At 42.0% G+C, this 27315-nt stretch overlaps 1 protein-coding gene across 2 annotated transcripts in view; it reads right to left on the bottom strand.

Moving 5' to 3' along the window:
• Positions 1–27315, bottom strand: part of SH2D4B (SH2 domain containing 4B) — a 118315-nt gene that overhangs the window by 29760 nt on the left and 61240 nt on the right. For both annotated transcript variants that reach the window (XM_065551795.1, XM_024106938.3), the window contains exon 6: positions 24836–24963. In XM_065551795.1, coding sequence (XP_065407867.1) covers positions 24836–24963 — 128 coding nt within the window. The remainder of the gene's footprint in view (positions 1–24835; positions 24964–27315) is intronic.

Here is a 27315-nt window from a genome sequence, read left to right as displayed (position 1 = left end):
GAAAGGATACAGACATGGGTAGGAGAATGGACCTAAGGAGGAAGGGTAGTGTAGATACCAGTCTAATAAGTGATCCTGGCGGTAGAATGTCTGTGCCTAATCGGGTAAAGAATGTGAGCGAAGCCAAACAGCAAAAATTAAGATGTTTGTACACCAATGCGAGGAGCCTAGGTAACAAAATGGAGGAACTAGAGTTACTGGTGCAGGAAGTGAAACCAGATATTGTACGGATAACAGAAACATGGTGGAATAGTAGTCATGACTGGAGTACAGGTATTGAACGGTATGTGCTGTTTAGGAATGACAGAAATAAAGGCAAAGGTGGTGGAGTAGCATTGTATATCAATGATAAGGTAGACTGTAAAGAAATAAGAAGTAATGGAATGGATAAGACAGAGTCTGTATGGGCAAAAATCACATTGGGGAAGAAAGCTACTAGAGCCTCACCTGGGGTGTGCTATAGACCACCGGGATCTGATTTGGATATGAATAGAGACCTCTTTAATGTTTTTAATGAAGTAAATACTAATGGGAATTGTGTGATCATGTGCTAGTAATAATAGGGCTCAGATTTTCCTGGATGCGATAGCCGATGGATTCCTTCACCGAGTAGTTGCTGAACCAAGAAGAGGGGATGCCATTTTAGATTTGGTTTTGGTGAGTAGTGAAGACCTCATAGAAGAAATAGTTGTAGAGGACAACCTTGCTTCGAGCAATCATGAGCTAATTCAGTTCAAATTAAATGGAAGGATAAACAAAAATAGATCTGTGACTAGGATTTTTTTATTTCAAAAGGGCTAACTTTAAAAGATTAAGGAAATTAGTTAGGGAAGTGGATTGGACTGAAGAACTTGTGGATCTAAAGGTGGAGGAGGCCTGGAATTACTTCAAGTCAAAGTTGCAGAAACTATCAGAAAGGGGGAAAAATTCATAGGCAGGAGTTGTAGACCAAGCTGGATGAGCAAGCATCTCAGACAGGCGATTAAGAAAAAGCAGAAAGCAAACAAGGAATGGAAGATGGGAGGGATCAGCAAAGAAAGCTACCTTATTGACATTAGAACATGTAGAGATAAAGTGAGAAAGGCCAAAAGCCATGTAGAGTTGACCTTGCAAATGGAATTAAAACCAATAGTAAAAGGTTCTATAGCCATATAAATAAGAAGAAAGCAAAGAAAGAAGAAGTGGGACCGCTAAACACTGAGGATGGAGTGGAGGTTAAGGATAATCTAGGCATGGCCCAATATCTAAACAAATACTTTTCCTCAGTCTTTAATGAGGCTAATGAGGAGCTTAGGGATAATGGCAGGATGACAAATGGGAATGAGGATATGGAGGAAGATATTAACACATCCGAGGTAGAAGCCAAACTCGAACAGCTTAATGGGACTAAATCGGGGGGCCCAGATAATCTTCATCCAAGAATATTAAAGAAACTGGCACATGAAATTGCAAGCCTATTAGCAAGAATGTTTAATGAATCTGTAAACTCAGGGGTTGTACCATATGACTGGAGAATGGCTAACATAGTTCCTATTTTTAAGAAAGGGGAAAAAAGTAATCCTGGTAACTACAGGCCTGTTAGTTTGACATCTGTAGTATGCAAGGTCTTGGAAAAAAAATTGAAGGAGAAAGTAGTTAAGGACATTGAGGTCAATGGTAATTGGGACAAAATACAACATGGTTTTACAAAAGGTAGATCATGCCAAACCACCCTGATCTCCTTCTTTGAGAAGTTAACAAATGCGAGGTCATACATTTAGGGATTAATAACAAGAATTTTTGTTATAAGCTGGGGACTCATCAGTTGGAAGTAACAGAGGAGGAGAAGGACCCTGGAGTATTGGTTGATTACAGGATGACTATGAGCCGCCAATGTGATATGGCTGTGAAAAAAGCTAATGCAGTCTTGGGATGCATCAGGCGAGGTATTTCCAGTAGCGATAAGGAGGTGTTAGTACCGTTATACAAGGCACTGGTGAGACCTCATCTGGAATACAGTGTCCAGTTCTGGTCTCCCATGTTTAAGAAGGATGAATTCAAACTGGAACAGGTACAGAGAAGGGCTACTAGGATGGTCCAAGGAATAGAAAACCTGTCTTATGAAAGGAGACTCAAAGAGCTTGGCTTGTTTAGCCTAACCAAAAGAAGGCTGAGGGGAGATATGATTGCTCTCTATAAATATATCAGAGGGATAAATACCAGGGAGGGAGAGGAATTATTTAAGATCAGTACCAATGTGGACAAGAACAAATGGATATAAACTGGCCATCAGGAAGTTGACTTGAAATTAGATGAAGGTTTCTAACCATCAGAGGAGTGAAGTTCTGGAACAGCCTTCCAAGGGGAGCAGTGGGGGCAAAAGACATATCTGGCTTCAAGACTAAGCTTGATACATTTATGGAGGGAATGGTATGATGGGATAGCCTAATTTTGGCAATTAATTGATCTTTGACTATTAGCGGTAAATATGCCCAATGGACTGTGATGGGGTGGGATCTGAGTTACTACAGAGAATTCTTTCCTGGGTATCTGGCTGGTGAGTCTTGCCCACATGCTCAGGGTTTAGCTGATCGCCATATTTGGGGTCAGGAAGGAATTTTCCTCCAGGGCAGACTGGCAGAGGCCCTGGGGGTTTTTCACCTTTCTCTGCATCATGGGGCACAGGTCACTTGTTGGAGGATTCTCTGCACCTTGATGTCTTTAAACCATGATTTGAGGACTTCAATGGCTCAGGCATAGGTTAGGGGTTTGGTGCGGGAGTGGGTGGGTGAGATTCTGTGGCCTGTGTTGTGCAGGAGGTCAGACTAGATGATCATAATGGTCCCTTCTGACCTTAAAGTCTATGACTCTATGACTCAATCTAAATATAAAACAACAACTGCAGCTCTAGTGGAGCATTAAACTATGCTAAAGTCTTTCATATCTGATACTGAATACACATCTACGTGTACATATTAGAAAGAGAAAATATCCTGAAATCAAGAAAAAGGAAAATGGAGATCTTTGTAAAATTGTAACAAAAACAACTGGCTCTTACTCATTTCCGAGCTACCTGCTTTCAGAAAGTAACGGTGATAATTTCAGATGATCTTTATTTATAGAAAATTGGCATATCGTGTGGGTCAATTTACACAGAATCTTATTAGCATAATACAGCACAAGTACAGAGCAGCATCTTATTGAGGTAAATATGGTTGTCACATTGGCTCCGAAGAAGTAGATGTATAAAAAAGCTTTTATGTGCTAAATGAAAAATAAACACGGGTTGTTAGGAACCAAAATACCACCACTTATATCTTTGTTTCAATGCTGTGTTTGCTGAACACGGTGTTTGCTCAATGCTTATTGTTTCACCCACCATGAAATGAAAACCGCAAACAATAATCAACAATCATATGCTGGTTATAAGAAATATAGAATTGCAACTTGGATATGAATATAGGCAAGTCTAAAGGTTATAACATGATATATATAGTGAACCACAGAAGGAAACCAGAGCAGGAAATATATACACTAATCTCAGTTTAATTCACTACCTAAGGGCAAATCCTATGCTGATACCAGGAAAGATCAAAATAACCTCTCTGTCCCACTTCTCTTTATTGAAGCTTAGGGCTTGTCTATACTTACCGCGCTGGTTCGGCGGCAGGCAATCGAACTTCTGGGTTCGATTTATCGCGTCTTGTCTGGACGCGATAAATCGAACTCAGAAGTGCTCCCCGTCGACTCCGGTAATCCTGCTCACCGCGAGGAGTACGCGGAGTCGATGGGGGAGCCTGCCTGCCCGGTGTGGACCGCGGTAAGTTCGAAGCAAGGTACGTCGACTTCAGCTATGTTATTCACGTAGCTGAAGTTGCGTACCTTACTTCGATTTGGGGGTTTAGTGTAGACCAAGCCTTAGACTCCATGTGAGGGATACTGTTTCATAAACTCTATAGTTACATTGGAACCTTACTGGAATGATTCCCAACTTTTTACTAAGGCAACCCTCCAATTGCATTTTGTCTTTCTGAGGATGTGACCCTGGGTGTAAACTGGCAGAGGGCAAAAGGGATACATACAATTTTATAGGGATCCCCAGGTCAGATATCTGCATAATAGTTCACCAAAGGGTGCTTTGTCAGGTCTCTACTGAGATCCAATAGCCGACCAGTCATCATAATCATTGCAAAAAATATGTACAGACACAAGTGCTGACTTTCCAATGTGCCCGGGGGTACTCAACCCCTGGCTCTGCCATCTGGCAGAGCTGTGCTGCTAACCCAGTCTCTCTTCCCTGCTCTGGGTGCCTCCTAGCAGAGCTCAGAAGTGCTCGTGCCTTTCCCACGCACATCCCCCACATCCACACTCAGCCTGACTCCCACCCTGACAGAAATCTGGGGGGGCCACGTAACCCTGCATGCCTCTTCCCCCCACACATTGCCTCTTAGAAAGGGTCATAGCCAGCCTGGCTGTAAAACGCTGCACAGATTTTGGTTGAGCAATACTTGGTTAGACATGAGAATATCTTGTTAATTAAGTCTAGTATCTAGAATGCATGCATTGATTTTATATGTAACCTTTTGTTTCCAGTTCTTCTTCTTGCTACAACTTGAATCTCTATGCTCTAACTAAACACATAGCTGATTTAACTATACACAAATCTAAGCGCTTTGAGTTAAGCAGAGCAATGAGTTGAGGTGTAACTGGTAAGCAGCAGTGTACTGTTTCTTGGGAAGCAGTGAATACTGCAAGTATCCAGTGGACCAGGGGGTGGGCACTCCAAGGAGCTACTCAGACAGCTCACAGGTTGCTGTGTGCCTATCACTAACCTGACAACTCTGTGTGGAACTAGAGGGGAGTGCGTTTCCTGAGGCAAGTGGTATTGGGGAGCTGACCCATGGCAGGCACAGACAAGGTTTTCTCACACTAAGGGCAGATGGTAACTAGGTGCCTCCCAGCCCTGGTACCCCTGGGAAGTATAACAGGGGGACCCCACCATTACCTCTATTCCTCCTGTCCAATGACCCTGCTCCCTCCTCCCATCCCCTACCCTCCAGGCCCTGTTCCCACATTCCCAGTCCTCTGCTGCCCCCTTCCCCTCCCCATCTTGGCCCAGCCCCTGAGCCTCCTCCTTAGCTCCCCCCAGCCCTGCACCCTCCTGACGCCCCCTCTTTCCCCAGGGCCAGGCCGTGATTGCTACCAGGCTGCTGACTGTCTGCTTGCTGGGTCCTGACACTTGCTCCATACTGCTGCTGGCCAGATCCCACGCCCCATGCCAATTCCTGCTGCCACAGGGAGTGAGAACACCTTACTGCACACCTCTATGGCTTGAGTCATTGTGCAATGAACTGGTTATTTTAAGGAAATAAATTCAAACGTGCCTAAGTGATTTAAGAGCCTACGGTCTCTTAAAAAATGTCTTAGGAACTCCTGTCCCACTGACTGTCAATGACACTTCTGTGCTATTGGAAATGGGACTTCGGCTCCTTTGGCACTTATGAAATATGTACCCACATATCCTTACGTTTTGATGTTAGTGCTGCTCCACAGAATGCAATCTGGCTGCCTGTGTGAGTGTTTACAACTACTAGTGCATTATGGGTGCTACTGTAGTTGTAATAATAATTTTTAGTGGATTTCTCAAATATTTTCTCCAGTCAATAGAAAGGGGAATTTTGTACAACTAATTCCACATAAGGTTGTCTAATTTCACTGAATTAACTGTATATACCTTTTGCTAAAATATTGTTTGTAATAGCTCACTTCTGAAAGCACTTTGCAGTGAATCACAGCCAGTATGCCTATGCTTCCTAAAGCAGTAACACCACAAAAGAAACTATCTTGCCTCTTTCCATAGCTATTAACATGCCACTTTCACAGAGATGTGCTAAATCACAGTACTGCCAGCACAGGATAACTTTAAGACACATCACACAGTGCCACAGTCACTGGAGCCCATTGTTTTCCTCAGAACGAGAGGGGATGAGCAAATAATTAATAAAACATAATTAATTGAATTTAACTTTTTTTCCTGTCTGTGGAATATCTGTGATCAGGCTGAAGTTCTTGAATGCATTCATTATGCAAAATTATTCATGAAATGCTTCACAATATTTTATATACATATCACAGTGATCTATTTGTGAAACTATTCACACTTTTAAACTTGGATTGTTTTTAGTTTGTTAGATAAGTCACTTGATATCAATTCATTTTTCTGATTAGATGTCATATGTAACTAACCAATCAAGAAGTATCCATCAGTGTTCTGCCTTCACTTAATGCAAGTCCCATTGACTTGATTCCACTTAAATCAATGGTGTTACATAAGTATAAAACCAATGGAAAAATTGGGCTCACTTAACCTTTTACAATAAGTAAAAAATAATAATGTCAAAACAGAAAAAACCTATTGTAAAAATGTTTGCATACCCATATATATAATTAGGTCTCAAGGTATCTCAGAAGCAGAAGGTAAGTACTTTTGAAAGACTCTTTATATTTAGAGCTTATGATATTTTATCTTTCTGAAGTGTTGAAGCAAACAGGTATTTAAAGTGCGAGGACATTTTGTATGTAAGTACAGGTCTGAAATGCTTCACGAGAGTAAGAAAATCTCTGGAAAGGAGCCTGGCAGCCTCTTCAGCATATTCTGCTGGGGCAGAAACATGCTTGTGCTCACTATACATGGGAGTTGTTTAACTGCAATCCATGCTCCAACTAAGTAACGTCAAGCACCCAGGGTGGCAGTGGAGGAGGAGATAAGCAAAGGTTGGAAACATTAAACCATACGGAGCTGAGCATGAAATTTAGGGGATAGCCTAACCAAAACTAATTAAGGGAGATGAATGCTACACAACAGAAAGATTCATTTGCTGACATTTACAGCAATATGTAAAACTAGCGACCAATGTTGTGCTTCATTTCACAGCTCTTTCTTAAGTGTGAAAACAGCTATTGACCTAAAACATCTGTGCCCTGTTGTGTACCCCGTGTTATTATATATGCCAATAAAGATAATATCTCATTTGTGATGCTGCCTCGTTACAATTTGTGTTCAGATGTCGGAGGCCTTGTTCAAATTAATTAAGCCGTACAGTGGAATATCTGCCATTTTATTTCCAGATATTCTTATGCCTCAATCTTCCTGAAGAAATTTCTGTTAGTTTTGGCACAAACTGATATTTATCAGCTTGCCATTTTTCCCTTTAGTGATCTACATACATACATCTAAACGTCAAACCTGCCTTTGAAAATCAGTCCCAAAAGAAATGCTTGCAAAACAGGTGCTTCAGCTTGACAAGAAACACAAGTCAAACAAAAATTCTGACTACGAAGAGAAACTGTACAGTTGAAATAAAGCAATATATTCTACTAGCTCTAAAAATGCTGACAAGGGTTGACAAATACTTTAAAAATTACGTAATCCTTAAAGTGCACTGGTTTAAAAATAAAATACTGATGTCTAAAAATGTCCATGATACAATTGTTTAATTTAAAGTGTCAGATTTTGACACTCAGTCACACTGAATTCATTGAGGCTACTTGAGGAGTAAGACACTACTCAAGCATGAGTAAGAGTGGCAAAGCCTGCCCTTAAATCAGGGCCGGTGCTACCATTTAGGCCAACTAGGCGGTTGCCTAGGGTGCCAAAATTTGGGGGCACCAAAAAGCAGTGCCCCAATTTTTTTTTACATCGTTCCAGCGGCTGCTGCGCTGGGAGGGAGAGGGAGTCTGAGCCGCCGGCAGGCAGCCCAGGGGTTCCCCTGTGTCTGCGCGCCGTCGGCAGGCCCAGGGGTTCCCCTGTGTCAGCACGCGGACACAGGGGAACCCCTGGGCTGCCTGCCGGCGGCTCAGACTCCCTCTCCCTCCCAGCGCAGCGGCCGCTCCATCCCATGCGATTCTTCTCATTGCTGGCAGGGCACAAGCCCGGTGACGGGCGCAACAGCAGGGCTTCTGGAGGAAAGGGGCGGCTGCCTCCTGGCTCAGCCTCCACGGTCAGCCCCAGCAGGGGGCACGGAGAAGAAAAGAGCCTCAGGCAGCGGTCTGGTGGAGCAGAGGAAGAAAGAGGACCCCAACGCCCGTGCCTTGGGCAAGGTAAGCGCTTCCCCACAGCTTGGCCTCAGGCGCCTGTGCTCCTGCACCCTTGGTCCTTGGCTGGTCCCTACTCCTGCTCCCCTTGTGCGTGGGCGGCTGGAGAGGACGGCAGCCTGCAGAGCTGAGCTGCCCCAGTGCCCCCCTCTCCCTGCTCCAGCCTCTGTCATGCCCGGTATCTGAGTTCAGGGCCACCCAGAGGGGGGGAGCAAGTGGGGCAATTTGCCCCAGGCCCCCACGAGTATGTCGGAGGCTCCTGGGAGAGGGGGGTAAACGGCATGGTAAGGGGCCGGGGCCGGGCACCCCCCCGACCCGATCCCCCACAGCCCTGTCCCTCAGCTCTGAGCCCAGCCCCTCTGAGCCAGAAACCCCCCGACCCCATCCTCCCCACAGCCCTGACCCCCAGCTCTGAGCCCAGTCCCTCTGAGCCAGACACCCTCCTGACCCCATCTCCCCACATCCCTGAGCCCAGCCCCTGTGAGCCAGGCACCCCCGAACCCAGAGCCCAGCTCCCCACTTAGCCCTGGGCAACAGCAGCACCACCCCCAGGCAGCGACAGCCTATTGGTACCAAATTAATTTCTGAATGTATTTCACTAGTTATTTTTTACATTTCCAAATACATGTTACTATAGTATTGCAACTTTTTTTTATGGAAGGGGCCCCCGAAATTGCTTTGCCCAAGGCCCCCTGAATCCTCTGGGCGGCCCTGGAACATGACATTGCTCACAGCATTGACTTGGAGGAACTTGTTTCTAAATTTGCTAAACTTAAAGCATGGAAACATAAATTCTAAATTATAACATGTTACTCTGTGACCATGTATTGTGTATAATGTATGTGATTTATTTGGGGGGGCGGGAGCGCAAGGTGGAAATTTCGCCTAGGGCGCAAAATATCCTTGCACCGGCCCTGCCTTAAATCATGTTGATGTAATAAAAATGGAATATGCAGAAACGTGATATATTGGTTCAATATTGCCTGTAAAATATTAATCACTACATTTTTGGATACTTGTGTGAGCAAACAGGTAGTTAAGTAACTAATTCATCTGTTTGGATGGCTGTAAACAATTGCAATTCCAAGGAAATCCTTGATCTCTGTGCTGAGATTGCAATCAGTGGTATGAACTTTGGTAGAGGTAGCTTTTGTGATGTTGACACTCAGGGCCTTATTTTCTGTTGCTCTGTGCCTTGTGTAGTCATTTATCCCAGTGCAAAATGGGCGTAACACACTGCCATTCAGATTGTGTATTATATGCATGTTGCACAAGGTGCAGGGCAATGGAGAATCAGGCCCATGGTTTATAAGACTGGATTGAGACCACCACCTCACACAGGATACTAAACAGCCTTCAAATGGAAAGGATAACTTTTGAGAGACTTGTGATGTGGTCTGGATCTAACCTAGAAATGAATAGCTAAGATGTTCCAATAGTAATACTTAGGGCAGTTCCCCCACCACCAATATAGCTTTAAATACTTATGAGAACCCCCACCACCACCAGACTCATTAAATGAAGAGAAAATAATTACACTAATCTACATAATAGGAAGCCACTGGCAGATTTTGTCAAGCCAGAAGGCAAGCAGCAAAATGAACAATAACAAGAAATTTTAATCATCATTGGGCTGACTGATGCAGATCTTAACTATTAAAAAAAACAAGAAAAACTGGATCTACTTATACAATACATTTTATAAGGCGCTCCTGCCTTTATCACGGAGCATCTCCAGGAACCATTCAATAAAATCAGGAAGAAAAAACAGCCCACTCAGTCAAGCCTGTGGGAGAAGTAGCATTGCACCTTCCAATATTCATCCGTTGGGACAGAAAAGCATTATGATTCTGTGTTGTAATGTCTATTTCTTCACACTGACACTGCATTAAAGCTTGATGGTGCCACATCCACATTTACTGACCCAAGATCACTGAGTATTGATACCACCTCATCGCATATCAATACAACCTTCATTCATAAAAAGGCCCTGTCAGGGAATAGCTGGCCTTCTGAAGGTATCAGGGACCCACCCTACCTCTGACAGGCTCCATAAGGGGGAAATGAGGATGGAATTTACTAGATAACAGCATATCTAAGAACATTTGATTGGGATTAAATTGACCCTTGATAGAGATGCGACACACACCTTTTGGTCCTGTCAAAATTAGGTAGTGTTGGGATAGGTTAGGAGATGTCATTGATAAAGTTCGAAATTTAAAATACCTTTCAGGCCCCAAATTCTTCATAATAAGCTCTGTAACAGACATAACACTGTATAAATTCCTGTAACTAATAAAAGTTCTTACCATAAAGGCAATAATAATAATTTGAAGTTCTATATGAGAATCCGAAAGCACTTCACAAACACTAACCCTCACTTCACTGTGAAACAGAGAAGTAAGGTTTTGCTCTATTTGAGGACCCATAAGGGATATGAATCAAGGTCTTCTTAGACATGAAATCAGAAATAAATTTCTAAGACATAACCTGTAATTAGTGACTAGCATACAGATATGTCAGAAACTTCTCTGAAATACTATTTTGTACCAATCATATGGGATGGATTTATCAAAAGGCAATGCCATGCAGGAAAGGTTTTGCAGTTTACTAAATGAACCGCAGTATGTTCAGTGTCTTTTGTTTTCTCTTCTCTTCCCACCCCCCGGTATATTATTTAGAATTGCTTTGTTTTCACCTCAGTATTGATTTGCCAGTCAAAACAAAGGAAATGCTTGAGAGAGATAAATTCACTAGTGCAATGATCTAAACAGTAATATTGTTGGTCCAATGTTGGACACTGAAATGTCTAAAGGTTAATTGGATAGCATGGTAGTAGGCAAAATATTTTATTACAGTCATTGACAAGTCACTAATTTACTAGAGTGGCTGACGTTATCCATTTTGTCTCCTTATTGCTTTGTGTTTATGTTGATTTGTACTGAATTGTACCCAAGTTGTTTTAAAAGAAAGTTACAATTACTTGAAAATAATGAAATATAGGTCCAAATATAGGTCCAAAATTGGAACTGGGCTCAGCAGCTAGGGGGAAGCCCCAAGGAACCAGTGGTGGGTTTCTGATTCTGTAATCATTGCTACGCCAGAGCTGGCTAAAATCAGAGCAGCCTGGGGGCTTACTTTAATCTATACCAGTTAGATAATAAGGAGAGGTCCATCCAGCAAGTTCTACCTGCTCCCTGACCCTGCCATGCTCCTATGCACCCCATGTCATAGCAGACACCCTATGCTTACCAGGGAGAACTGGCTGCTGCAGGCAGTCAGGGCCGGCGCTTCCACTAGGCGACCCTAGGCAGTCGCCTAGGGCGGCAGGATTTGTGGGGCGGCATTTTGCCGCCCTTGGCAGAAATTCGGCGGTGGGTCCCGGAGCGAGTGAAGGACCCGCCGCCGAAGTGCCCCAAAGACGCAGAGCGGAAGGACCCCCTGCCGCCGAATGCTCAGAGGAGGAGCGCTGCTGCCTAGGGCGGCAAAAACCCTGGCGTCGCTCCTGCAGGCAATCCAAAGGATATGTCTATAATGCAATAAAAAACCTGTGGCACTGACTCTAAGAGCCAGGGTCAGCTGGCGTGGCCTCATGGGGCTCAGGCACAGGGCTATAAAATTGCAGTGTAGACATATGGGCTCAGGCTTTAGTCTGGGCTCTGGGACACTTGGGCTCCAGCCAAGCCTGAACATCTATACTACAATTTTATAGCCCTGCAAGACTGAGTGAGCTGACCCAGGCACTGAGACTTGGTGCTGTGGGGTTTTATCACAGTGCGGACATACCCAAAGTGACTAGGTTGCAGCAGAGGATCCAGCCCATAATTTATAGCTAAACTGGCACATGAAACCAGTGGGAATCTGTTGAATAAGACACACAGCACAGTGACAGCTGCATGGCCAGCACAACTTGCACTGCAACCATCACAACTACTTGTGATTATGTGGGAAGAAAACCCTATGTGTCAGCCATTAAAGGCAAAAATTTTATTCTAGCCACATCCTAGCTTGTCAAAAAGTGATGGCTTGGCAATGGCTGATGCACATATTTCCAAATGTTAGAAATGAAATATCCTAACTGTGCTTTGCTGTAGTGAGTTTTGATACAAGAGATTGTTTTAAACAATCTAAAAGGTAAGCCATTTAGCAGTAAATCTTCAAAGAAAAAAAAATCCCCCCCCCCAAATATATGCTTTATAAAGAAATGAAAGTTTCCAGAAAGACGACAGACTTTATAATTACATAGACATGTCCATGGTGGACTTCAAGAACTGCCCAGGCTAACAACTTACATTGAACATCATGTCTTATAGATCATCAAGAAACTGTCAGGATACCATCCCTTCTGCAAACTCAGCGATGATTGTCACTGTCAATCAGTGTCTGGAGAGCTCGCTGAGTGTAAGGAGACAGATAAATGCCACAGTTAACCTGGACCCCAGAATTCTAATTGTATAACTGGACTCATAATAGTTAACTAAGAAAACATACTGTGATTTTTGTTGTCCATATATTTCCACAGGTGAAAAATGTTTGTTTGCTTTGGTCAATTTTTTTATATATAAACTACAAATATATATATATATATATATATATATATATTACTTTGTCTGCAGCACACACTTAAAATATGGATGCAGACATTTACCATGTATAATACTAGCCTGCTCTAAAGCCCATGGGAGTCTTTTCATTGTCTTCGCTGGCTTTGGATCAGACGTTATATGCATAGTATAAAATATATATACATTTGTCATATTGTACATGGATTTTTTTTCCTCTCTATTCAAACTAATAGAAATTCCAAATACATTTTTAAAAACACTTTGATGGTGGAGTTTCTGGTAAATACTTTAGAACTTATATAAGGAATTTGAGCTACTAATTTTTCTTCTAAAGCACTTGGCTAGACTGAGAAGTTTGTAATTAACAAAGTTATTGTCTACTTGCATAAAACATACTTATGGACTGATTTTTGTTTACTAAGTCCTAGACCAAGGTTTGACTTTAAGCACTCGTGAAAGTGACAATGGGATACTGTAGCACTAGCATAAGTCAAGCAAGAGTGCTGGTAGGCACTGTAAAAGCTGCTCAAACCTCTGAGCAGCAGTACTGTAACTCAGAAGTACATTGCTTATGGTATTCCAGTGTTGGGGCTTGATCCAAAGCTCAATGAAGTCAGTGGAATCACTGAAAAGATGGTCTAAGTGTGCATTGTAATGGAATATCAAGAGTACATCACTAGGGATGAGGAACAATGAACTAGGAGCTAGAATGAAGCTCACTGCAGTATGATCTACGGCTATAGCTACACTTCCCCACAGTTAGGACTTCAGGGGTATGAACAGCACTGCTCACCAAAGTTCTCCACTGTCACTCCCCCGTGTGGACACTGCAGGCATGAATTAAAAGGTGTCTAAATTTGTATTCATGTAATCTGACAGCCCTTCAGTGTGTGCTATTATTCACACTACTTTAATCCTAACTTAGGGGCCTTAAATCTAAAATGAACCCAGATTTCAATAGGTGGAAATTACTTCAGTGGAGCTACTACAGATTACAGCCACTAAGGATCTGGCAAACTGCAAATATCAGCCTAAACAAATGAGAATTCTTGTAGGGCTGGGCTGCTAACACAGGTTCAAGAATTAAGGACCCCTGTGTCCAAAATTAAGTCAATGGATCTATGATAGATTACAGGAGATGAGGATCCAGGCCCTTGAATCTGAGAATGGAGATTCATTTGGCTACATAATCATGTATTGACTCTGCTGCAGATGCAATGCCCACTTTGCAAAGGAGTTCTTAGCATGGTTGTTGGGGAAACTGAGGAGAAAGCTGTGCTCTCAGTCTCATGAGTTATTGCTACTTTTCAGTTTGAATATAAATGCTCAGACGTGTCTGCAGCATAATTTAACCCAAAGGAAATCTTCAAGGAGGCAAGTACACAATTGCATACTGCTCCATTTATAATCAAATATTCTGGGCCTGTTTTACAATAGTAGTGTATAGTCCCAGAAAGATGCATGCAGAATTCAGTGGGCAAAAGGGTGGTTAACCTCAGGGCCAGAATGTTCAGTAAAGTTACAGACTGATTCACAAAGATACAGACTGATTCTGAAACATGATATGGCGGACGCAGTGGGCCAGATCCTCAGCTGCTGGATGGTAATCTGTATAGTCCTGTTGATTCAAATGAAGTTATGCTGATTTGTACAAGCTGTAGATCTGGCCCTCTATGTTTTTCTGAACTTATAAACAATTATGAGTGCGCTAGACCTAAAAGAGGCAAGAGGAGGGGGAACTGACCTCTCCCAAGGCTCCGTCAGGGAGAATAAGGGGAACACTCCCTTTGCTTTTAATAGAGGAGGGAGTGGTGTGCTCCCCTCCCCACACACACACACACACACACACACACTCCCTTTCTCTAACTCCTGGCCATCACAAACACACACAGAAAGAAGCTGCATATCTAGGTTAGCAGTCAGCAAACTCACTGAAGTATCTTCCCTTTGTTTTCAAATCATCTCCCAGCATCTAGCTCTTGTGGTGACAACAGGTTAAGTGTCGCAACCAACTGCTACTTGAGCAAACTACAGTTGGAAAGCCAAACCACCGTCCTGTTTCAGCCCAGCCATGTGCCTTTTCTCTGGGTGTCACGGAGCACAAGTGATCCTACTGAGAGCCTGTTTGAGAGTAATTTTGGCTTAGCAAGATTCGAAAGCCATCATTCCACAGGAGCTGTCAGACGGATAACTGCACAGCTTTTGCTTGGAGGCTGGATCAATACGGCTGTCATCACAATGCTTTGTGGAGTAAGGGGAAAGGGCCAGTCAGCAGACCACCTGCAAGAAAGCTGACTATAGTTTCTGGGCTTTGATTTTACTACAATATTTGCTGTGCTTTAAATGGGAAATATGCAAAGAACTGTAACTATTTTGCGGTTAAATACTGATTGTTCAGTCACATTTTATGTTGAGTTCATTTGTAAATAGCTTATAAAGAATTAGTAAATTATTAGTATGATACAGATGTAATAGATGGGTATATGCATATCAAGAGAAGGCATTCTAGATGTTTATAAGCAACTATTTTTGTATTGGTTTGTTTTAGTGTAAAAATGGCACCCCTGTCATACTACATGTCCAATGGTTGGAAGAAACTTCTATCAAGAAAAGTTTTCTTCTCCTGGAGTATGTGTTAGAGCTTTGTCCTTGCTTTTTATCTTTTTTACTTTCTCAAAAATGAATGAATGAAGTTCTTATATTTGATTTACTCTAAATAAATGACCCTCTTGTAATGTACTGATTAGTTTGCACACATTATTTCCAAACATGACAGCAGAACCTATATAGTCAGTTTCAAATTACTTTTGTTCTTTCTTCTTTTTGCTTTGCTTCATGTTTAAAAAAAAAAAAACAAGGTCCAGTGCTGGATACCCACCATTACCAAGTGAAAAAAAATAGTTTGATGCTACCTAAACCTTGGAATGACACAGATTAGTTTAAAAGAACAAAACAAAACAAAAACCCTTCCTATACTAAGGCAGTTCCTCCTTAGTGCACCTAACCTGTTTGTCTCCTAAACTTTGAACACGCCCCACCAGGCAAACATCTCTCTACATCTGTGGTTACATTTGTGTAACAACTTATTTTTAGCATCCAACATCTGTCCAGTAAAGTAATCTCTTTCTAACCACCATCTACTTCTTTGGTAGATAGCACTTGAGTCTCAGTGAAACAGAAAGCAAGGAAGATTACCTATTGTGAAGGGACAGGGAAGCCTATTTTCACATTAGCAATTAGCCTATTCACATGAATTATTCAGTTACCTCACTCTCTCATTTCAGAGCAATAGCTCAGCGGCTCTTTTGTGCTTCCTCTTTCCCTGCTGCATGCCACAGCTCCTGTTACTTCACTTTGAAACTCTGCTCTCCTATAAGGGGGACCATGGGTCTAAAACATTTCTTCTGTTTGCCAAGAACTTCTCTATGCTGACACTTTTGAACCATAACGGCACTAGAAAAACAATCCCAAAGCCTTCCAAAGGACTGATAGACTAAAACTATTATTGAGAGCTAAGTGGAGTGACATACTGCCAGAAGTTCTCATCTTTGAGAGCCAATCAAAAACACCTCTGGTTTCCAGAGTGAAAAGTTGAGAACTGAATCAGAGTTGATGAAGTTGTCAGGTTTTCTTGTCATATGTTACTGGAGACTAACCAGGCTTGAAACACCCATCATCAGCTAGTGGTAGCCCTCAAGGAATCCAAAGATTTAGCACATATTCACCACACACTGTGCTGTCCTTGAAAAATACAGTCTGTATGAGCTAGTACCTCATATTTTAGTTAGATGGCTGGGATTGATATGGTGATGCCAAAACTGTAGGCCATCTCCCAGTGAATACAGAGCTGGAATCACATCACTATCATTATATAGTGAATCCACTCATGGTCCACAAATACATAACCTTGCAGGGGCATAGTATCTCTTTTAAAGATACTCAACATAATATTCTCATGCTTGGGGATTACCACTTAATGGGTTTGATACAAAAATGTAGTGGTCCCCAGGAATTCCCCATCAATATCTTCACCAAACACTAGTCACATAAATTTTCCCAGCCTATGTCCCATTTCTGTGTACAGCGGTACCTTTATAATACATGGGAGGTTATATACACCATACCCTACCAAGGCGAGATGTACATTCATTCCTATATGCTGGATTCAGCAATGATGAAAAGTGCTGAATTGTCAGTCCTGAAGTGGCTTGTTTATCTATGGAAAAGGAACAATATAAGGCAACAGTAATACATTCTTCCCCGTCCATCCATGACAATACACCTCAACCCTGTTCAAGAGGAAGCCCCTGGAGGGACAAAAGAGTGATTCAGTCTCCAGACTGATTCAATCTGTGGTCTGTGTGCTAAGATTGCCAACAAGGGTGCCATTTAGTACTAATTGCAATAATGATTTTGGGGATATAGATCAGTCCACTTGGAACCGGATTTTGACACCGAACAACCACACCGAACAACCATCCCCGCAGGTAGAGTTTGTCCCATTCACAGAGACCTGACCCAATAAGTCCCTGGGAAAGATGCCTATTGACTTCAGTAGGCTTTGGATAAGGCCCTGTTCTCCCTTTTTTTCATCACGTGCTCCTTAACTTCATTTCTATGTAAACAAGCTGAGGATCCATCTGTGACGGGTTCAGTCACAGAGACCCCTTTGGGAGTGACACCTGATGTGCTGAAATTACCTCTAAGCCTGTTTTCCCTGCCAGTTTGGGACTACCAGAACCCTGCCTTATTGAGCCAGACATGCTAGCCTGCTGCACAGACCCAGGGTCCGGTCACGCCCCCAAAGCTGCAGGCTTTAAGTGAAAACAGCTCTGCAGGTTACCTGGCTCCAGCACCCAGACACCCAGCTCCCAACGGGATCCAAACCCCAAATAAATCCGTTTTACTGTGTATAAAGCTTATAGAGGGTAAAATCATAAATTAGCCGCCCTCTATAACACTGATAGAGAGATATGCACAGCTGTTTGTTCCCCCAGGTATTAATCACTTACTCTGGGTTTACTAATAAATAAAAGTGATTTTATTAAGTATAAAAAGTAGGATTTAAGTGGTTCCAAGTAATAACAGACAGAACAAAGTAATTCGCCAAGCAAAATAAAGCAAAAACAGACAAATCTAAGCCTAATACATTAAGAAACTGATTACAGGTAATATCTCACCCTCAGAGATGTTCCAATAAGCTTCTTTCACAGACTAGACTCCTTCCTAGTCTGGGACCAATCCTTTCTCCTGGTACAGTCCTTGCTAGCAGGGCTTTGGAGCTGTGCTCCGGGCTCCGCTCCAAAGCCCTGCTTGCTAGTTCTAGCAGACATCTCAGGTGGAACTAGGGTTTTTTTCATGACTGGCAGCCATCTCAGGTGATAACTATGGATTTTCTCATGACTGGCCCTCCTTGTCCTGCTCCACCCCCTTTTATCACTTTGTCTCTCTGGGTCCCCACCCCTCCTTCTAAATGGAAAAGTACCAGATTTAAGATGGATTTCAGTATCATGTGACATGGTCACATGTCCTGTGAGATCCCAGCCTCCATTCTTCCTGGGCTGACCCACACATACACAGGAAGGTTTGCAAATAAACAGAGCCATTTACAGTTCATTGATTCTGAAGCACCCTTAATGGCTTCCACTTAATATGTTTACATCAGTAATACAATCCAATCTTATTCTCCTAACTCCAGACATAGAAATAATACATGCAAACAAATAGGATGAACACACTCAGTAGATTATAAGCTTTGTAATGATACCTTAAAAGAGACCTTTTGCATTAAGCATATTCCAGTTACATCATATTCACATTCATAAGCATATTTTCATAAAGCATATGGAGTGCAACGTCACACCATCCCTCTGTATTCTCAAAATAGCAAATCAAACAAGCAAAAAGCAGATGAAGTAACAGATAGGAAAATAGATAATTCACATACAAAAATTCCATATCTCCACTGGGATTTACTTCATCTCATCCTAACATGTTCTGTTACTTATTAAGTTTCCCTCCCTTAGAGAACCAGAAAGTGTGCTTTATGAACAAACAAGCACACTGTATTTATTGCTGCATAAGGTCTTGATCAAATCAAACAGCTAAAATACTTGTGTGTCTCAGAAAATGCTCATTTCAATAGAAGCGACAAGAAATCTTGCTGTTGCATCCTATCCCTGTGGCAGTGTTATTCTCAAAAGAAAATGCAAACGCTCAAAAATGTTAGACATCCCGTACTGAAGGAGTCCAGGCTGCAGAACCATCCTGTCTACTTACATCTGACAGTGTTTCTTCCCACAAACAACATGGGAGATGAAAGCCATTAGAGAAGGAATTCTTGATCTGAAATCAGAGGGAACACCATACTTTTGGGCTAAAATGTCTCTTCACCAACTCTCACGACCTAAAGAAGATTCCCTTTCAAACACCTATTGACTGGACAGCTCCTTCAACTCAGCTCCTTCACTAGTGGCATATAATAGATATAAGACAATAATGTGTTGATAATAGTGATGACTAGGACATGTCCTTCCTATACTTGTGAGAGCGTCCATTGACATAATGTAGGTAGATCTGAATAAGCCATCAAGGACTTCCGAATCTTAACTAAGGATGGGATCATTTTAGAGTCTGGCTCTTGTTTGCTAAGTGACACTTGAATGATTTAAGAAAATCTTCTATATTCAGAAGTCAAACTATGCATGATCCAAAATGTAGGGTCTGAGAGTTTGCCACATCTGACCTTTCCCAGAAATAACAAGTGACAAGCCGATTTTCATAGGAAAAGAGCTGCATGCCTAAATGGAGTTTAAACAGAAGGAAGGAAAAAACAAGACAACACTGCAGACAAAGGGCAAAATATTAGTATATGTTTCAGCAATCAGCATCCCTCATTACAGCACAGGACAGTTAAGTGTTAGGAAGGTAGAGGCCCATATTTTTGTTGCCAAAAGGAATTATATTCCTGGCCTATACCATATATTTGCAGCTAACTGACAAAAAACGTAGATGTATGTGATAGAGTTTGGTAATACTCAGCAATAGATGGGAAAAGGCTGATAAACTTTTTCATTTTACTTTGGCATGGGTTGCACTGAGGTTTGAAAACCCCCAAATCAAAGCAAAACTCAGCCAAAACATCCCAGTTTTACTTGTCTCCAGCTGTGACCCATGTAAAACAGCTTTCCATCTGAAACCATAAATCCCATTCAAAGCTTCCCTAAAAACCAAGATTCACTGATATTGGCAAAGTTCATCCTGAAATGCAAATTCATAACAAGTTTCTTGCATCTCTAGAATCGAGCCCAAGAAGGGATCCTAATATTGTGTCCTCGGAGCCCACATTCACTGATTAGTTGGTATGATATCAATTGCTAATTATGAAACCCAGAACCTTTAATTTTCTGGGTTTAAGTATTCAAATAATTTAAGTAATTTTTACAACTACCTTAAGACTATTGTAAATGGTGTTGTACAAATGAGAGTTAGCCCAGATTATCACTTGAACCAAGATATGGTCAGGATAGCCAAGAAGCTGGTTCTGGCTCCTTGATATTCAAGCAGCTCCAGCAAGCTGAGGGCCCCGAGGAATCATATGCCAGTTGATGGCTTCGCTTCCCTTGGGAAGTACTTATTAAGTGGCTTTATATGCTGTCAGGAGGCAGGGAGGAGCAGGTGAATGTAGGCAATGACCATCTTTACTCAAGTCAGGCCATGGCTTCAGTCTATTGATAACAATGGGAGATGGCAGCCATTTTGAAAGAGGGCAGTTCTTGTGATATTCTCTGAAGGACAATATTTTTCTGCCTCTCTTGAAGGAGAATAATAGTGTGGAGGGGCCCTGAATCCTAAACATTTCTTTAAAACACAAACGTGCACAGCACCAGACCTACTCAAGATTCATCTCCCTGCCAATTTCTGTAGTCAGACAATGTCTGAGCTGAGACTTTTTAAAGAGACTTTTTACCACTAATTTTAACTCACATTAAATAACAGATTTATTTTTAAAATGTTCCAAAATTCATTCTGTCTCCAAGGAGGAAGTGCTGTAATTTTGGGAAAGGACAAAGTGTATTCTACAGACAAAGAAAAGCTGAATCCCTGCTTTCAGTACAACACACAACACAACCTGAACTATGGAGCCACACCTGGCACCTCCATGTTAAAAATAATTTTGCAAGAACTCACTGCAACTTCTTGAACACAAACTGGAAAGATCAATGTTACCATGATCAATGTTACCTTAAACAAATTTTCCATGTGTTGGGGTATTAGATTAATGATATTTCTACTCTATGGAAAAGGAAAGAGACTCTTGGAGCTGAAATTGATGTTTTCTCACAGTTACTTTTGGGAGTCAGGAAAGAAACACTGGCTAGAGATCTTAAAAATGGTTTTTCCCATTTACTGCAGATGTTGCCCTATGGTAAATCTAACTAATAACCCATTGTATATTTATAGCATTTTTTTATCTGAAGATTGTACAGAACATGCAAAGTGTTTACTGTATCTATTTTAGAGGAGGATGAAAAGTGAGACAGAGAGAAACATAGGATGACTTGCCTAAGGTCAGCCAGCTAGTTAGTGGCTGATCTGGGAATACAGCATGTGACTGCTTAGCCCTGAGCTCCATCCAGTAGACTAACGTTCTCCCTGCTGCAGTATTTTATCACCTTTATCTCCCTCCTTCAGTGCTGGAATGGCAAAAAGGTGACTTAGCCAGCACCAAGGATGTGGCCCAACTTCCAAATGAAACTGGTGGGGGAATTTTAGATAGACAGAATGCCCCATTACGCTGCACTGCTTCACACCCTATGAAAACCCACTGGAGGAATTAGAATTTGCATAAGCACTTGGCTCAGCATAATTACAAAAGGTGGAATATGTGCAGGACTCCAGTGTGAAGACCGCTGATCTTTATTAGATTTGGGTTTGTGATTTTATTTTTAGAGTGAAGGAGCCTTCATTTTCTAGTTAGTACCAATAAAAAAAATGTTACCTTTAAATTAAAATGTAAAGATACTGACTGGACTGAAGTTTAATCTTGGCTAAGAGACTAAAGGTCACTTCCTCGGCTGATGTAGATCAGGATAGCTCCATTTACTTGAGTGGAATTACATCATTTTACACTCTCTGAGGATTTACTTTCAACACTGCTCTACCAGATGATCATACTCCATGACATTTTATCCTTCTTTAGCCCACTTCATCTAAGGATCTCAAAGCACTTCAGATCTTTTACTGAAGCTTCACAATACCCTTGCAAAGTATTATCCCATTTTATAGATAGGGAAAATGAGGAATGGGAAGTTCAGGGACTCATTCAAGGTTGTGAAGGATCTGATCCTACAAGTTCTAGGGACCCTCCGCTGTCATTATAGTCAATGCTAGCACTCTCAAGAGCACTTGGCAGGTTCCAGCCCTGATTCAGTAATAGAGCCCAAAATGCAATGAAACAGTTATGCCTTCTAGCCTCTGGCCAAAATACTTGACAACATTGCTTTCCATGCCATCATCCATTTAAGCAGATGATGAACAAGTTGTTGCTCCTATGGCCAGAGTCATTAGCCAAATTTCAGGGCCTTGCATTATTGTTTCCATTTAAATGAGAAATCAGTAATATGACTCAGGTACATGCTTTGGTGTACTCTCATTTATACACGAAAAATGTGCACAAAGTCCTGTATCCCAGAACACAATGGAAACAAACAGCAAGGAATTTCCTTGCTTCAAAATTGCAAAGTGTGACTCCACAGTGGGCTCTGTGCCAAAGTAGCTCTCTCTCTGCTTCGTTTCAGAGTCACACTCAAAACTCCTTTAGGCCTTTTACCATAACATGTTGATGTTTAGCTTCCACCATTCCAAGATAATGCCATTGAACTCTTCACTCTGATGAGGTGTGTTGTGGGAGCCAGCTGGACCTGGACACAATATTCACAACGTCACCCAGTAACAGAGTACTCGTTTGGTTCCCAAAGTTTGTTACAAAATTTGGAACTCAGACAAAGTTTACTAAAAGATTCACAAAACATCTGAGCACACCAGGCCCGATTTTAGCTTCTGCATTACAATCACATGAAATAGGGTGGGGGTTTTCATGTGAAACTAGATGAAACTTGAGGATTTTGATTGAGTTTCACTTTGACAATATGAGCTTGTTCACACAAGTGAAAAGGTACCAAAACAATATCTGCATGAACCCCAGCAAATTATTGTTTATATTATCATAGCACCTACGAGTCTCAATCATGGATCAGGTCTCTATTGTGCTAGGCATGGTACAAACACAGAATAAAAAGACAATCACAAAATTGCTGTGCTTCGCACAGCTCTAAATATAACTTCATTATCTTTGTTGGGTGGAGAAGCAGGAAGAAACTTATTCTCATTATAAGTTTTGTGAGCTTTCAGTGCATAAAGTCACACTCCCGTTGACTTCACTGGGCTTTGCATCAAGACCTAGATGACTTGCACAAATACATGTTTGCATCTGCACATGTATATTCATGTGAATGAGCTTCCCTCAAACACTGGGGGGAAACCCTTGCCCATCAGATTGTTTGCAAATAGCAAATAAGTGGGGGTGACTGACCTCAAATAACTTTATTCCTATGAATGTTCACAGATGCTTTCTTGCAAAGTTAAACCAGCTCTACAAATCAGGAAATAAACCATTGAGTTGAATGTTTTCTTCTTTTACTTTTCCATACACTGTAAACTACAAAAAATACAACTATTACATTAACTAACTCTTAGAGACAGCCCATGTCAAATACACCTCTACCTCGATATAACGCTATCCTCGGGAGCCAAAAAATCTTACCGCGTTATATCGAACTTGCTTTGATCCGCTGGAGTCTGCAGGCCCGTCCCCCTGGAGCACTGCTTTACCACGTTATATCCGAATTCATGTTATATAGGGCCGCGTTATATTGGGGTAGAGGTGTATGTGTATCTACAGGCCCATCTTTCATCTGCATCACTGCTCATAAAAAATGGAAATGTATAATATTTACAAGCTATCTACTTCTTTCTTTTTGTTTGAAGCACCAAGCCATTGAAAATAGCAGCTAGCTGCTGTGTTCTAAAATATTTAAGTAAAAACTTATGTATAGTGAGAAGGATTTGGAATCACAACCTGGAGAGAGACAAGAGCTGTCCATAATTGTATTTCTTCATTTCTTGCTTCTAACAGATGATTAGTTGAGATATGATTCTCCATATCCACTTTTAACTTATTTATGCCTTGATAGGCAGGGAGTGAGGGAGACTCACCTGTCAAAGAGCTCTCAAGGAAAGTGAGGGATTCTCTAAAAACACAACCCCATAATAAGAAATGACAATTGGGGTAAGACAAAGGTCAGGCCCAGCACACCTACTATAATGCTCTAATTCCTAACATTCAGAGGAAAAGAGTATTGTGACTTGGATCTAAAATACATTCAAGCTCATAAATAGAAGTCTTTGTGTCAGCTATGCTTTATACTAATGGCCAGAATGCTTGGTTCCCATCTATATAGTTACAGCAAGTATAAACTATGTTTGTATAGCAGGATGAAAATGAGATTAGCGTGTGCGCACGTGTAATCCACACACTTTCGGGCTGTGGTGTTCTGTCCCAGCTAGTGACACCAAGACCACTTAGAGAGAGATTAATGAGTTTGCTTTACTTAGCCTTAGCTCTACTTAGCCTTAGCTAACAGCCAGTTGGCTTTTAGCTCATGCTGTAGAGGCTCATGTACTAAACTCCAGGGGTCCCAGGTTCAATCCCGCCCGCCGACGACCAGGGTCTGTCAACATTACGCGCGTGCACACACACACACCTCTCCCAAATGTTGTTCCAGACATTCATTTGTGCAGTTCAGGTTCTGATAATGCTAAGAAATAGGAGGACAACTGGTAAGTGTCACAAATTGGACTACAAAACAGAGAAAAAGAAAATGGGGAAGAATAGTCTCTCTATGATGAAAATAATGGATAGATACTACTTGTTAGACAGCAACCCATTTTATACCAACCTTTGTGAGGAAGGTGAACAAGATTACTCCCGACTAGAGACGCGATTGAAAGCAATTAATTGTGTTCTTTGCAAAAAAAACAAAGATAAACAAAAAACTAAAAACTAGATCCCACCTCTTCAACCCAGAATGTCCTTGAGGTTCAATTATATGAAAAAATAAAGATAACTGAATTACCATGAAACCAGGGCGCTACAGCATGGGTGTTCCTCTCAAACCCAGCACGTCGTGGAAGCTGCTCTTCCTTGAACCAGCGAATGAGGATTTCTCTGGAAATGGGTCTAGAAGGACGCTCCCAAGCTTTCCTACATTTAAAATACAAACAATGGGAGATAGACGTCATGCAGCTATAGTACAAAAAATAACTTGCACCATGTTCATAGAGTAGGGGGAACAGGGGCTAATCACTACAGTTCACTAGGAATTTTTTCCCTCCCACAGCAAAAAAAAATTTTTTAAACAAAAACAACTGTTTTCCCCACCTTTTTTTTTTTATTTCATTGAATAACCAGATTTCTTTTGGGTAGGGAAGGTGGGGATTTGTTTTCCCATAAAAATCCAAAATTTTTGACAAAACAAATTCCATCACTAAAACGTCAATTTTGTCCAATAGCCATTTTCTGACAATAAGATTTAATGGAAAATGTTCAACCTGCTGTAGTATTCACTCTGATTTCTTTTAATTTTTCATAGACAAAAGATTATTATTTACTACTTTTTACCTTTTGTGTGAATCCCCTGCATGTTAAGCCAGATTCAGCCATTGTGGCTGGCATGCCTTGACCACAGGAAAACATGAAGAGAAAACATTTCTCTGGAATGTCTCTCTGAGGTGCTTTTCCTTCCCCCTACTTCTACTATTGCTCCACAGGTCCTATGTCCCTACTTATACATCTTGTAAGTCCTCAGTTTCTGTTTGGCTCACTGCATTTTTCTAGCTCTCGCATCTTGTGCTCTGCTTATAATGGAGCTATCATTTAATGATCCATATTTGCAGGCAACCTGAGTAAGTGCTGAAACTAGTATTGTTTTGAATTACAACTCTTTCAAATTCAGGACATCACCTGGGCAGTCACAGAGAAACATTACTATAACCTACCAGACAACCAAGAACCAACAAAGCAAACTAGATCCTATAGTACTCGATAATGATGAGTTTGCCCTCTAGTGATTGGAGGCCATGCAAGAGAATACTGGTTGCTCTTGACATCTGATGGATATCCTCCTCAGGGTCTGGGTCCTGCTTCCACTGAATGGCAGTTTGGCTGCTGATTTCAACAGAAGCAGAATTAGGCCTTTAGCGTAAATGGCAGAAAACCTAGGGTTGACCCCAAGGAGTCTCAGTTCAAGTGGCAAGACAGAGACCGAAGTCAGAATATCAGTCGGATATGCCCTAAGGCTTGGTCTACGCTACAAGATTTTACCAGTAAAACTTGCCTTCTGTTGGCACATCTTTCTGTGCATCCATTCTCAGTTTTGAGTCCTGCCAACAAAACCCATTCAAGCTAAACCACCTCCCCAAATGGCATAAATCCTGTACCAGCACCGTTCCACCAGTACAATACCTGTGTGGATGCTGCATAATTTGTACCTCCAGCAAAAGAACCACAAGGCCCCTGGTCCCACAGCAGTGACTGCTTTTGTCAAATTTTTGAACTCTGCTGCTTAGGGGAAGCTTCCCCACCCCTTAAAATACCCAATATGTTTGGAAATTCCTCTCATCCTGCTAACCCACCTTTGGTATACTAGAATATAGGTATTATTCCAGGTAAAGCTATAGCTTAAAAAAGCTCAGGTAAACCACATGCTGCTGCCTGGTCCAGGAAAGAATTCCTGGATTTCATCAGCCTGTGAGAGTAGAGGGGTAGTGTAAGCATCTACTCAAGAGATGTGGAACTGCTGCAGAAATAAAGATGTTTATCTGGAAATTGCAAAGGCCAGAGGTACAACAGGGACAATTAGCACTGTCTGGCAAAGAGAGATGAACTGCATCAGTCCTAACAAAAGAGAGGAGGGGACAAAAAATCTGGTGCTGTCCTCAAGAACTGCCACTAATGTACAGCTAGACACTGTACTGAGTGGTGACCCCATCACCACCCCACAAATGACAGTGGACACCTCACAACATCTGGAGAAAGGCACCACAGAACTGCAACATGACAGTTAGCTTGTTTAGGAGGGGGATGCAATGTTGCAGAGCCCACAGAGAGTCAAGAGCTCTTCCACACCCAACTGAGCCTAACCCACCTGAATCAAAAGATGGAACCCAGTGAGGAAGGGGAAGAGAAGGGGAAGGGTCCCTTCTGACCTTAAAGTCTATGATTCTATGAAAGGGAACTCCAGTAGATGAAATAAACTGCTGCCCATTTATGCATGCTTTCTTCTCAGGGCCCCACAACCTTCTGGATCACTCTTCCCTGCTCTGAGGCTTGGTCTACACTAAACCCCCAAATCGAACTAAGGTACGCAACTTCAGCTACGTGAATAACGTAGCTGAAGTCGACGTACCTTACTTCGAACTTACCGCGGTCCAGACCCGGCAGGCAGGCTCCCCCGTCGACTCCGCGTACTCCTCGCGGCGAGCAGGATTACTGGAGTCGACGGGGAGCACTTCTGAGTTTGATTTATCGCGTCCAGACAAGACGCGATAAATCGAA

This window comes from Chrysemys picta, chromosome 7 (genome assembly GCF_011386835.1).
Source record: "Chrysemys picta bellii isolate R12L10 chromosome 7, ASM1138683v2, whole genome shotgun sequence".
Lineage (NCBI taxonomy): Eukaryota > Metazoa > Chordata > Testudines > Emydidae > Chrysemys > Chrysemys picta.
This window is presented reverse-complemented; position numbering and strand designations above follow the sequence as displayed.